General features: G+C 44.0%; 1 protein-coding gene across 1 annotated transcript in view; it reads right to left on the bottom strand.

Annotated features, from left to right (window-relative positions):
• ABCA5 (ATP binding cassette subfamily A member 5) overlaps positions 1–13081 on the bottom strand; it is a 50510-nt gene that overhangs the window by 3559 nt on the left and 33870 nt on the right. Inside the window, exons 20-34 of the mRNA XM_068976862.1 lie at positions 12768–12895; positions 12237–12374; positions 10510–10623; positions 8957–9127; positions 7860–7973; positions 7081–7215; positions 5635–5709; positions 5053–5144; positions 4017–4143; positions 3591–3708; positions 3397–3488; positions 1704–1879; positions 1242–1317; positions 1048–1142; positions 229–348 (exon numbers count right to left, since the gene is read on the bottom strand). Coding sequence (XP_068832963.1) covers positions 229–348; positions 1048–1142; positions 1242–1317; positions 1704–1879; positions 3397–3488; positions 3591–3708; positions 4017–4143; positions 5053–5144; positions 5635–5709; positions 7081–7215; positions 7860–7973; positions 8957–9127; positions 10510–10623; positions 12237–12374; positions 12768–12895 — 1771 coding nt within the window. The remainder of the gene's footprint in view (positions 1–228; positions 349–1047; positions 1143–1241; positions 1318–1703; positions 1880–3396; positions 3489–3590; positions 3709–4016; positions 4144–5052; positions 5145–5634; positions 5710–7080; positions 7216–7859; positions 7974–8956; positions 9128–10509; positions 10624–12236; positions 12375–12767; positions 12896–13081) is intronic.

Genomic DNA, 13081 nt, shown 5'->3' with positions numbered 1-13081 from the left:
CTTATACTGCAGTCCTTGGCGAATCTACGTAAAAGTTGCAAACGTAAGAGAGAACAGGGAGTCTCCACAGGCAGAACAGCTGGCCAATTCTGGGGAGAAGTAACATGTTTCCAAGTAATTCTACGGAAAGCTGACTAAACAAGGAAGCATGTCTCAACACTTAAAACTGACAGGATCATGAGACGTCTCTGAAATGACACACCCTGCCTCCCACCGGCCGACGCCCACCTCAGCCGCCCGGACACCAAGACGGCCACCCGGTCGCAGACGGCCTCCGCCTCCTCCATGTAGTGAGTGGTCAGGATAGCAGCCCGCTTCCTGTTTTTGAATGCGGTTCTAATTGCTCTCCTACAAAATACAAATGAAACGAACAGAAGGGAAGATGGCACCTGAACGTTAACAAAAACACCTGAGTTTTTAAAAATCCAGCTCTTGGGTTCACAGATTTACCAAATATCAACTGCTATTCTTATTAGACTCTGCCCAACTGTGATTCCTCTAGCCTAACTAATTTACCTTATTTCTGAAACCTTGTCAAGTGGAAAGAAAAGTTCATGATTTCAAGTGTCCCTATGGGTTGAAAGTGTGTTAACCAACCAGTTATACAAACTGAAAGCTTTTCATGTTAGAACATAAATAGCCACAGAATCACAGGGAAATCTTAACATATGTCTGACCCAAACCTCACATTTCATAGACGTGGAAACCTAGGCTCAAACAGTCAACTACTTAGCAGAGAGTTTCATTGTACATAATGTACATTCTAGGCAGTACGGTTAGGAGATGTTCACTTATGTATGTTACTTTAGACAAGAAGAAAACCATTTTAAAAACTATTCAGACAACAGTATTCTCAATTTGGTCCCAGAATACACAATGTATTGTCAACACTTCATGAAAAAGATGATTAAGTTTAAGGGGATCTCTAGAAACGCATAATCACAATTTTTCCTTCCTTGCAGGACTTTGAGTATGTATCCGTACCTGACAGGACCCGAGTGATGGCGGCCCAGCGCGGGGCCTCGCGCGTCCCCACCTCACACTCACCACATGTGCTGCTTGGCTTTGGGATCCATGCCTGTGGACGGCTCGTCCAGCAGCGTGACCGGGGGGTTCCCCAGCATGCTCAGGGCGAAGCACAGCTGGGGGGGACGACAAACACGGGGGGGCTGTAAGACACGCGGCCGGTGCGGTGCCAGGCGCTGGGCTGCATGCGCGCGCACGCGCTCTGACAAACGCACCTTGCGCTTGATTCCTGCAGGAAGTTTCTTTACCGTTTTCTGGAGGTGTTCTTTGAGATCAAGTGCATTTGTTATTCTGCAAAAGAGATGGTATAAATGAGCATGCCATGATACCCTCAGACACAATTAATAATACGGATTGTGATCCCTGAAGCTTTTTTTTTTTTTCCTAAAACAGTTAAGTCGGTAGAAGCTCATTTCAAATAAATCAACATCATGGCTAAAAGGTTCGCTTTTAATTAAAATAGGTTTCGTGGCAATTCATAAGTACATTGATTCCGTATTCAAAAATAGAAGTGTTTTCATTTTCACAGCTGTCATAAGTTGGTAGAAGAATATATGGGGAAGTAATGATCTTTTCCCATGGAAACTACGATCCAGGGAAATGCCTGTTGTGAAATTTTGAAACTGTGCGTCATGACCTTCCCCAGGTGACAGAGGGAGCTGAAGGCAGGGCCTCACCGATCCGTGACCTCCTGCACGTCGCTGGCGCTCATCCCTTTCACAGCCCCGTAGATCTGGAGGTGTTCCTCCAGGGTGATGTCTTGCCACAGAGGGTTGATCTGGGGACAGTAGCCCATACACCTCACGGAGTCGTCGTCTTCAGCTGGGTGTGAAGAGTAGTCTCCCAGGAAGACCTGCAGAAAGACAAACTGAGTGGAAGGACTGCTCCTGCTTCACCTAGCATCATAAAGGAAGTGGCTGGTGGATTCACTCAAACTCCTTCCCAGAGCCAGGATAAGGCGAGGTCAGACTCTCACTCCTTCCTGAGGAAGACAGGACCTACACTGCCGAGCTGGAGGTGAGTGACCTGGTCAGAAACAGGGACCAGGGATGCAAGGCTGGGGCAGGGGTCACAGATTTAACCACGAGGGTCAGGGGCTGGTTTTATGTGTTCATTTATTTATATATTTATTTCTGGCTGTGCTGGGTCTGTCTTGCTGCTACAGCCTTTGTCCAGGGGCAGCGAGCAGGTTTCTCACCGCGGCGGCCTCCCTGGCTATGGGGCACCGGCTCGAGGGCACGTGGGCCTCAGTTACGTGGCTCCCAGGCTCTCAAGACACGCTCAGATGCGGCGCACGAGCTTAGTCGCTCGGCGGCACGTGGGATCTTCCCAAACCAGGGATCAAACCTGGGTCTCCTGCATTGACAGGCGGATTCTTTACCACTGAGCCACCAGGGAAACTCTGAAAGGTGCTATTTGGGCCAAGGAAATAAGTGAACTTGATCATCTGGTTTTCCACGGGGTAAGGAATAGCCAACATACGCAACACCCAAGGTGACAGAAAGAGTCAGGTGTGCTGGGCGTTTTCTGGGAAAGCAGTGAGCCAGAGCTGCTGGCGAGAGGGAGGCGGGAGGTGGGATCAGGGCAGTCGTGCAAAGTTCATGCAGAGAGCTTGGGAGGTGAGCCTGTCACCAGAGGCTGGCTGAGGGCAGGCTCAGCTCCGCTCCTCCACTTCCTGAGGTCAACACAGGGGTGGCTGTTAAAGTCAGGGGACGAGTCACCTGGGCTTGTAGTCGCCACAGAACAGGAACCCTGTATACGTATGCTCTGCGTGTACGCACGGAAACTTCACTATGTACAGTATTCTCACAAAGAGAGCATACTTTGATCAAGCTCTCCTAAAAAATTAACACCAAACCATAAAATCTGAGCACTGAAATCCCATTTGTCACTGTCGTCATTGTTATTGTTACGAAGTCGAGTCTGTTTCTTTTCAACTCCATGGACTGCAGCACGCCAGGCTCCTCTGTCCTTTACCGTCTCCCAGAGTCTGCTCAGATTCACGTCCATTGAGCTGGTGATGCTAACCATCTCATCCTCTGTCGTCCCCTTCTCCTCCTGCCCTCAACCTTTCCCAACATCAAGGTCTTTTCCAATGAGTCGGCTCTTCCGATTAAGTGGCCAAAGTACTGGAGCTTCAGCTTCAGCATCAGTAGTTCTAGTGAATATTCAGGACTGATTTCCTTTAGGATGGACTGGTTTGATCTCCTTGCTGTTCAAGGGACTCTCAATAGTCTTTTCCAGCACCAGTTCGAAAGCATCAATTCTTTGATGCTCAGCGTTTTTTACAGTCCAGCTCTCACAGCCATACATGACTACTGGGAAACAAACGCAAACTGTATTCAATACAGGCCACACGCTAGACCATACCTGGCCTGACGTTGGCTCGCTGTCACCAGCCAGGATATTGATGATCGTGCTTTTGCCTGCGCCATTTGGACCCAGCAGTCCCAAGATCTCTCCTGAGGGAACGAGAAGGAAAGTCACCAAATGCAAATCAAACTGGAAAATGACAACTACTCTTCTGGGAAAGTTATTTAAGAAAAAAATAATTAAATACCAGCCTTTTTTCACACAGAAGGAGACATATTTATTTGCCACTTTCTTTACTTTTCTTGTAGGAAGAAAATCTTTCTTGTCTTCATATTCTTTATGCAAATTATTGACCATAATGGCTGGTTTCTAAAAAGGAAAATAAAAGAGAGTTATAAATCAAATATCTATCACTAAATGAAAGGCAGTATACACCTTATGTCCATGTCATAAGAACTATATTTCCTAACGAGGGGTACCGTACAAAGAAATATCCCATTTATGGCTGAAATAATGGCTTACTCAAAAGTAACTGGACAAAAACAGTTTTTCAAAGACAGGACTTTTTCCAGATTGATTCATATGAAAGAGGACTATTTTTCCAGGCTAATTCCCGTGTGCGAGGAGCTGACCATTGCTGACCACTGCAGACGACCCAGCAATAAAGACTAACTCACCTCCTCGCAACACTGACAGCTCATCAGCTCTTTGACCTTCAGCCTTTCAGCTTTGACATCTTCATCTTCATCCTCATTGTTGGGTGGTTCTGAAAACTTTCTGTGTTTGGACTTTGTCGAAAGACTCCTGAAAGTATAAACAGATTTTCAGGTAATACTAAGAAATTCAAGCACTAAGTACAGAAAAGACCGGGGCGGGGAGACAGCAACGCATGGGCACGAGCTCTGACGTTAGAGAGAGCTCTTAAGCAGGTGAGGAAGCTGGAGCGGACGCCATGTCCTCCTCCAGTGGGTCTTCCGACCCAGGGGTCGAACCTGCATCTTGGGTCTCCTGCATGCTATACCGCTGAGCCTCCTGGGAAGCCTCTACAAGGTAGCATCACTTGGCAAAAACAAACCAACAGGTAATGAGGTCCTGCCACCTGCTTCAGCATGGGTGAGCTTTCAGGACACTATGCTAAGTACAAGAAGCCAGACAAGAAAAGGCCGCGTCTTATGTAACTCTACTTATACGCCTGTGAAATTGGCAGATGTATAGACAGGAAGCAGATTAGTGCTTATAGAGGGCTGAGGGGAAGCTCAGGGGGGAAAGGAAGTGACTACTAACGTGTACGAGGTTTCTTTTGGGGAGGGGGGTGATGGAAATGAGAAAGTGAAGTGAAAGTCACTCAGTAGTGTCTGACTCTTTGTGACCTCATGGACTATACAGTCCATGGAATTCTCCAGGCCAGAATACTGGAGTGGGTACCCTTTCCCTTTTCCAGGGGATCTTCCCAACCCAGGGATCAAACCTAGGTCTCTCTCGAATTGCAGGCAGATTCTTTACTAGCTGAGCCACACAGGAAGGCCAAGAAAACTGGAATGGTAGCCTATCCCTTCTCCAGTGGATCTTCCCGACCCAGGAATCGAAGCGGGGTCTCCTGGATTGCAGGCGGATTCCTTACCAACTGAGCTATCAGGGAATTAGATGACAGTGTGGTTGCACAACTCTGTCAATATTCTAAAAAAAAAAAAACCATGAAAATTAACAACTGACCTGAAAAAGGGATCCTTCCTTAATGATCTGCCACCATATTTTTTCTCGTAGTACTGCAGGAGAAAAACCCACAGCACACAGTGCAGGTAAGGCTGAAAGAAAAACAGCTCATGACTGGACAGTTTTTGGTTATTTTTTCTCCTGCCTGTACCAACGAAACCAAAAAGCCACTATCAGTACATCGGGTTCCTTGCCATCACGGAACGCATTCAGCGTCTTTTTTTTGCATGTCATACAGTGAGGCAGAGACGAATGTGAGTACTAACCGCGACAGACGTTTGCTAACGGTCTCTGTGTAGTTTTCTACTGCTGGAAAGTTCATTTGCTGTCAGCTTTGTAAATTACAGAAATTTTCTAAAAAAGCTGTTTTTTTGCTTCTATGGAAGCCAGATTTATTGTTAAATAGAATTAGTGGCATGTCAAAAAGCCCAGTATATTAAAGTGGGTGTGTGCAATACGCACACATTAGACAGCAGGACCAGCACGCCTGGCTCCCACGCGCCTTTGTTTTTATGCAATGGGATGACAGCTGAACAGAGGGTTACGACCTCTTGGCCAAACTACGGTCAAGTGACTTCTTACCGAAATAGCAGCCACCAGAAGGCTATCCCACGGGTCATGGGTGTCCTCATTTCTCTGAAGATTCTTCCAAGTAATCTGAGACAAGAACGTTTGGAAATCTGCATGCGGCTGTTGACACCATGATGCGATGAGATCTGGTGTCTGTCCACAGTGTCTGGCACAAAACTTCTAAAGCCCTTGGGGTTTCCTGAGTGACAGGTGAGGAGAACCAGCCCCTTCCTGCTCGCGGAGTCTCTGCTCCTGACGAGACCCTCCGGAGACCCTCCGCCAGAGGAGCCAGCCAGACCCGAGAGCTGGCGCTGCTGGTCCAGGCCACCGCCCCGGAGGGAAGGAGGGCCTGGAGACTCATCAGCGCCTCCTCGCCAAGGGACTGAGCCACCGGTTTCTGCCCCAGGGCTCAGGAAGCGCCCCAGGCGGGGGGCGGCTCACCGGATGGCTCGGGGGCAGGAGCCCTGCCTGCGGCCCTCTGTCCCTGGGGTCTACTGCAGGCCCACCGTGACAGGCTGGGACGGGAATTCAGGGCTCCCCTAAGTTCTGGGAGCTGCTGGGGCACATCACCAAACCTCTGAGAAGGGGTCCAAGTCAGACAGAAGGTGGGTGGCGGGGGCACCCACGACCTGCGTCTGGAATCTGAGGTGGGGGGCAGCCTGCAGGACTGACCCCTCGGCCCCCCGAGTCTGCACTGACTGTGCTCAGTGTCAGAACTGCAGCACGCGAGGGAAAAGCCCACGTGTTTGGTGTCAGAAGCATTGTGGGTAGAGGAGACCATGTTCTTTGCTGCAATGTGCAGAAATAGTTGGATTAAAATTAAAAAATATGTATTTAATAGCAAACATGTCTCCTCCATAAACTAGCTAGCTATTCATATTAATAGCCATGTTTTGTAGTTAGATTAAAATCTTCCTCACCCCAAAATATGCCTGTCAGGGCAGGTATAAATCAAACCTATAAACTGAAGCTAAAAAAGGGGAGGGGAGGAAAGTAGATACATGGGCAGAATTAATCAGCAATCATCCTAAACTAAGAACTCATCATTTAAATTTTTTTTTCTAAGCACACAGCAATTATATTCAATTAACTAGGCTTAATATAATTGTGGTATATTTTCCTCCAGAAAAATTCTCTCTCACCCTTTTAATACAATGTTTAATCTTTGAAAAACTCCCCCCGGACAAATACTGACTGCAGTCAGATCATCATTCTAATTTAGGTATATTGTTTGGGGTACGAAAGATGTCCTAATGAGTACAGTCCTCTCCTTTGAGAACTGACGGCCTAAATGTATGACTGAAAAGACTTCAGTCATTTTAAACTGCTGCCTTAAGTAGTAGCAGCTAACTCGATTTTATTATTATTATTATTTCAGTACAAGAATTAAGATCCCAAAGAATTAGGCAGTATTTATTTCCGCTTTTCTAAAAATATTCAAACATCTAAGAGGCCTACCTTTATGAAACCAATCAGGCAACCTAGAAGCGGATAGATTGGAATGGTAATGCAAAAGATATAATGAAGAATAACTGTAGCTGTGTTTCCCATGAAGTAAGTTATTTCGGTGACTGCAATGCAAGCCAACGCTGTCTAGAGAGAATGACGAGAGAACAGGTGAACAGGTGTTTAGAAATTTCATACAAACTTCCTGTGTGCCTCAGCATTAACTGAGCCTTTACTCCTCAAATAAAACAAGGAACCATAGTAGACGCTTAGCCAGGAAGCACCAGTTGGCTGACACCAGCTGTCTGCGGCTGGCACCGTGGCCATTGTGGTGGTGGTGTCCAATTGCTACGTCTGTCTGTGTAAGTCTATATCACTGATGCTCTGCGAGCCCCACGGCTGCAGTTCCTGCACTATCTCCCGGAGCTTGCTCAGATCCATGCCCACTGAGTCGGTGATGCTATCTACCCATCCCATCCTCCGTCATCCCCTTCTCCTTTTGCCTTCGATCTTTCCCAGCACCAGCGTCTTCTCTAATGAGCTGCTCTTCACATTGGATGCCCTGGGCATGCCAGGTGCGGGATGCAGCAAGACACCATCCCATCTCGGAGCGGACGGGGCTGAAGACAAGCGGACACACAGGCAGACGCTGCCAGCCAGCCATCTAAGTTCTGTGCTCAGGAAAGACACAGCAGCCTTTATGAGTGTGACCACAAAAAGGAAGGGAGCCTGTGACTCCCGAATCGTGTGCTATGGAAAGCTGAGACAAAACGGTATAAAAGGTGACTTACCACAGAATACATAAATGACCAAAACTCTCTGGTATTGACAATTTTTTTACAGGTGAAGGAAGTAACGTAGGTAAACAGGATGACTGATGGGACGTAGCCAATGAGGCAAAAAACCTGGAAAACAGAGGTTTGCATTTTTATGTAAAAATGAGTAGCTAGCCATACATATGATGTAAGATACCTGCCACATTAGAATATCCAGGAATAATTATTTTTCAAGTTATACTGCTCTACAAATTGCTTCAAAGATTGAAATTGTGGTAACCTAAGGGGTTACCATCCACCCATCCACTTTTCTCCTAAATCAATAAACCTCATGTTTTCAACTGTTCACACAACCTTGAATAAGTCATTTAAAACTAAATACTATTTGTAGTTCTTTTTGATGCCAAGTAAAATATTATTTCATCATTTTATTACAAAAAAGCATAATGTTACACATTTATTAATCTCAAATAAACTATTAGCTTCTACTTTAATGTACAGCACTTAATGCATTTTATAAATGTGTAAGAAAAACGTTTATTAATTCATAAGGTAGAAATTAACATGCAAGGTCAGTATGCTCCCTGGTTACAGCTGCCATGTTTATTTTCAGCAAATCTAACCTACCAAGCTCTGTCTTCCTTTTTTCCTAATATAATTCACAGGAAATTATCCAGTATCAGTCACTCACTGACATACAAATATGAATCCAAGTCATTCTCATCCTTAGTATTTTAAGCCAGATTTTAAATTAGGGAATAAAAGAGCTTCCTCTTCATGAAATTATTCTCAGGCACGGAGACAAAGGAGATACTTAAAGGAAACACTCTTTACGTTTTCCTGAGGACAGACCAGTAGGCCCTCCACATGAAGGATCGCCTTAGCTCCAAGGAAGTGTTTTACAATGGTGAAACATTGTTTTTAAAAGCCACTTAGAGCAATATGACCTGTGCTGGTTATAGGCACCATATACAATAATTAAATAGACGCTGGTTCTATTTTCTGGAACATCATAATTACTTAATCAGACAACTGTCACATTTATAAACATTTAGCTTTTTAAGATAACATTTTATTTATAAATAGCATGAACACAACTGATGTTAACTTACCACAGAAAGGAACTTGACAGCATAAAAATATAATCCATAATGAAATGCAAACAAACTGCCTAACATCAGAGTAAGGACCACAAAAAATAAGGGGATGTCAACAACAGCCTGTCCAAGCCAATACGCAGAAGGCAAGAGCCCCGAGAGCTTAAGCTGAGTATAAGCTTTGATCTAAAAAAAAGGAAACATTGATTATAATTTTAAACACACTACAAACAAAAATCTCTAGCAGATGACTGCAGAACTTCTAATTTTACATCAACAAGAAGGGTCACATTCCAACAGTAGGTAATAAAAGCCCTCTGACAGCTAAATATAAATTCCATTTAGCCTTTAATCTGGTTCGTTATTTCTGAGGCATAACAATTTCAACGGTATTTTTCAGCATCAGAACACAGCAGCACTGCTACAAAACAGAAAACTGAACTAAACTAAAAGGGCCACGGGGGGTTTAGAGCTGCGCAAACGGTAAGCTGCTGAAATGTAACTGGTTTTGAAATTCTGTGAAATAGAAAAAATATGTCTAGGAAAAAGGATGCTTACTTTTAAACACTTGACCTTTCATGAAAACACTAATAAATGGCCAAGTATCATCAGACTTACACAGGGCTTTCAGCTTAAGTGTGAAACTTGTACTTGGATGCATCTGAAAACCTCTTATGCATTCATGTGGAGAACAAGAGTGTTAATTGTGATTATTACCACGAGGGAATACCATTTTCACCTGTATGAAAATTTAAACAATCATTGTTTTCCTGACATTCCCATTATATAATTTGAAATTTTAAGATCTTCCATAAATGCAAATGCCTAACAATCTTATTCAGGTGATTTTTGTCATCTATAAAAACATCTACTCATAATAAAAAAAAATCTACTCCTAGTAATTCAATGTCTGATATGAAAGAGCTGGCCACAGAGGATGAAAGAGGGATATAAACATTCGTTAAGAAGAAGAAATGATTTTCTGGGCTATAAATATTAGTTAAGAAGAAGAAATAATTTTATAAGTGGACAACATTTGTGTTCAGTGAACACAAGAACAAAAATATCAATTCCAATATACACATAAAAACATAAAGCATGTCAAATCCAACCATTTTTTGAAAATTCATGTTATTGTCCCTCATACACTGCTGGTGGGAGTGTAAAAGGCTTTCATCTACCCTGAAAAACAGACCAACAATGTCTTATAAAACTAAACACGCAATCACCATATGACATAGCAAGTGTACTCGTAGGCGTTCATGCCAGAGAAAAGAAAACTTAGGTTCACCCAGGAACCTGCAGCAAATGTCCAGGGCAGCTTAATTCATAACAGTCAAAGCTGAAAAAATTCAGATCTGCACCCTGGGACACTTTTAAAGCGCATGACAAGCACTCAAATAAGTGGCAGTTGTTACTCTTACTGTAATAAATATATTTATGCTCCATTTACTTACTTTCAAAATAACAGCTGCACGTAAGTCTCGCACTCACACAGAAAAGCTCAGTTTCTTCTCTGAGAATTCTTAACAGTCAGCTGCACCTGTGATTTTTAACTGAGTCATTACCTTGTGATTCTCTGCATTTTCCATGGCGAAGTAGGGAGGCATTGCGGTAACAATAACCCCAAGTAAAGCGGCTTGGAAGTACAGCTCAATTTTGAAAACGATGTCCGTGATTTCCTGAAAGACAACCTCAGAATGAGAGACAGAATGGAGGATCACTTTACATCAAGTCACTAAATGCTTCCTAACAGCCCATCAGAACTGGACAAAGCCTCTATGAAGAGACAGGTGCAGAGTAGTTAACACGCAGTGGCCACAGTGCCAACCTCAGCTCAGCCGCTCAGTCGTGTCGACTCTTGCGACCCCATGAGCCGCAGTGTGGCAGGCCACCCTGTGCATCACCAGCTCTGAGTCGGTGATGCCATTCGGCCATCTCATCCTCTGTCGTCCCCTTCTCCCACCTACAATCTTTCCCAGCATCAGGGTCTTTTCCAATGAGTCAACTCTTCTCATGAGGTGGCCAAAGTACTGGAGTTTCAGCTTTAGCATCATTCCTTCCAAAGAAATCCCAGGGCTGATCTCCTTCTGAATGGACTGGTTGGATCTCCTTGCAGTCCAAGGGACTCTCAAGAGTCTTCTCCAACATCACAGTTCAAAAGCATCAATTCTTCGCTGTTCAGCTTTCTTCACAGTCCAACTCTTACATCCATACATGACCAATGGAAAAACCATAGCCTTGACTAGATGGACCTTAGTTGGCAAAGTAATGTCTCTGCTTTTCAATATGCTATCTAGGTTGGTCATAACTTTTCTTCCAAGGAGTAAGTGTCTTTAAATTTCATGGCTGCAATCACCATCTGCAGTGATTTTGGAGCCCCAAAATAAAGTCAGCCACTGTTTCCACTGTTTCCCCATCTATTTGCCATGAAGTGATGGGACCAGATGCCATGATCTTAGTTTTCTGAATGTTGAGCTTTAAGCCAACTTTTTCACTCTGCTCTTTCACTTTAATCACCAACTTGGCGCTGATTAAATAGCTGTGTGATCCTGGGCAAATTATTGTACTTTTGTGTTCTTACAGATGTACACAGGATAATATGGCATATTAATGAACATTCACCTTTAAAAATAATACTGCACGTGAAGTGCAGTTAACCTGTGCCCGAGTGGTTCTAGCAAGGAACGTGACTCTCAGAAAGTCTTCACTGATGCCTGGACTATAAGCCAGCAGGCATCTTGGAGACTCCTCTTCTCCACTAGGAAAGTCACGCCCAAGCTCAGCTATCTGTGGAGCCAGGAGCTTCTTATTCCCAGCAGGGTGGATTGTGACTCCCTCAGGCCCATGGATCCAGGTGCAGACAGCAGATGCTTCAGACAACCTGGTAACCAGCTGGTGCCCCAAACAAACTACCCAGCACCACTCTCAGCAAAGCCGTCTCCCGACCTGAGCGGGTCCTGCAGCAGACCCAGACCCAGGACGTGAACCGTCCCCAGCTCAAGTTTAAGAAGAGGAGACGTCACAAGATGAACGTCTATAGGTTTCGTTTGTTATTGTCATTGGTTATTTCACACACACACAGACACACACACGCAGACACACACAGACAGACACAGACACACACACACACACACACACAGAGACACACACACAGACATACATAGACACACACAGACACACACACATGGACACACATACAGACACACAGACACACAGACACACAGACACACACACACAGACACAGACACACACACAGACACACAGACACACAGACACTTCTAAGTTTGCTCACCTGAAAGAATGGGGTATTCCAGACCTGGATGCTTTCAGTGACGTTTGAATGATAGAGATAGTAGTTACTAATGATATTCATCAACACGGGTAAAGAGTAAACCATAGTACTGTTGAAAACAGCAGTAAAAACATAGTCCTACAATTCAAAAAAAAGAGAGTTATTATACATAGTATATGTGTAAATGAATATATGATTGCTGTGTACCCAGATATGATTGCTTTTCTCAACTAAGTTAATTCTCACTATTTTGAAAACTGATGTAACGAATCATAGAAATAATACTTAATGATAGATAAAGATAACCTAGTTTGGAATCTAGATATTTTGCTATTTTAAGCAAAAAAATATGATAAATATAATTATATTCTTCATAGCTTTATATATTGGTTTTCCATCATGGCATAAAATATGTTACAAGTAAACACAGCAAGCTATTTCCCAAAGTAAATTTTAATTTCCAACTCATAAGGTCAATCAGCAAACAATTAATTTTAGAGGAAAGACTTCAATCACATGCATTGCTCTCACCCTTTCTGACCGCACCACGTTCAGAGCGGCACTGTGGGGTGCGGCAGACGTGTAGTCACTGTCATTAAACATTGTCACCATTATGTTCTGATTTGTGAAAAAGCTAAGAAGGTCACTGATATCCGAGTCTGGTATCAGAAAAGAAGCAAATGATAAACAATTAGCTTAAATGAAAAACAGACATGGGCTTTTAACAATATTGCAAAGCGCTCTCTTTCCTGTTAGCCAAGACGTGAGTAAGAACACTGGCTCTGCAGCCAGTCTGCTGAATCCAAACCCACATCGACGCACAGACCTCAGAGCAGAGGCTGACA

This window comes from Capricornis sumatraensis, chromosome 8, assembly GCF_032405125.1.
Source record: "Capricornis sumatraensis isolate serow.1 chromosome 8, serow.2, whole genome shotgun sequence".
NCBI classification, from domain to species: domain Eukaryota; kingdom Metazoa; phylum Chordata; class Mammalia; order Artiodactyla; family Bovidae; genus Capricornis; species Capricornis sumatraensis.
Note: the sequence above shows the minus strand (reverse complement) of the source record. Positions and strands in the feature narration are given on the sequence as shown.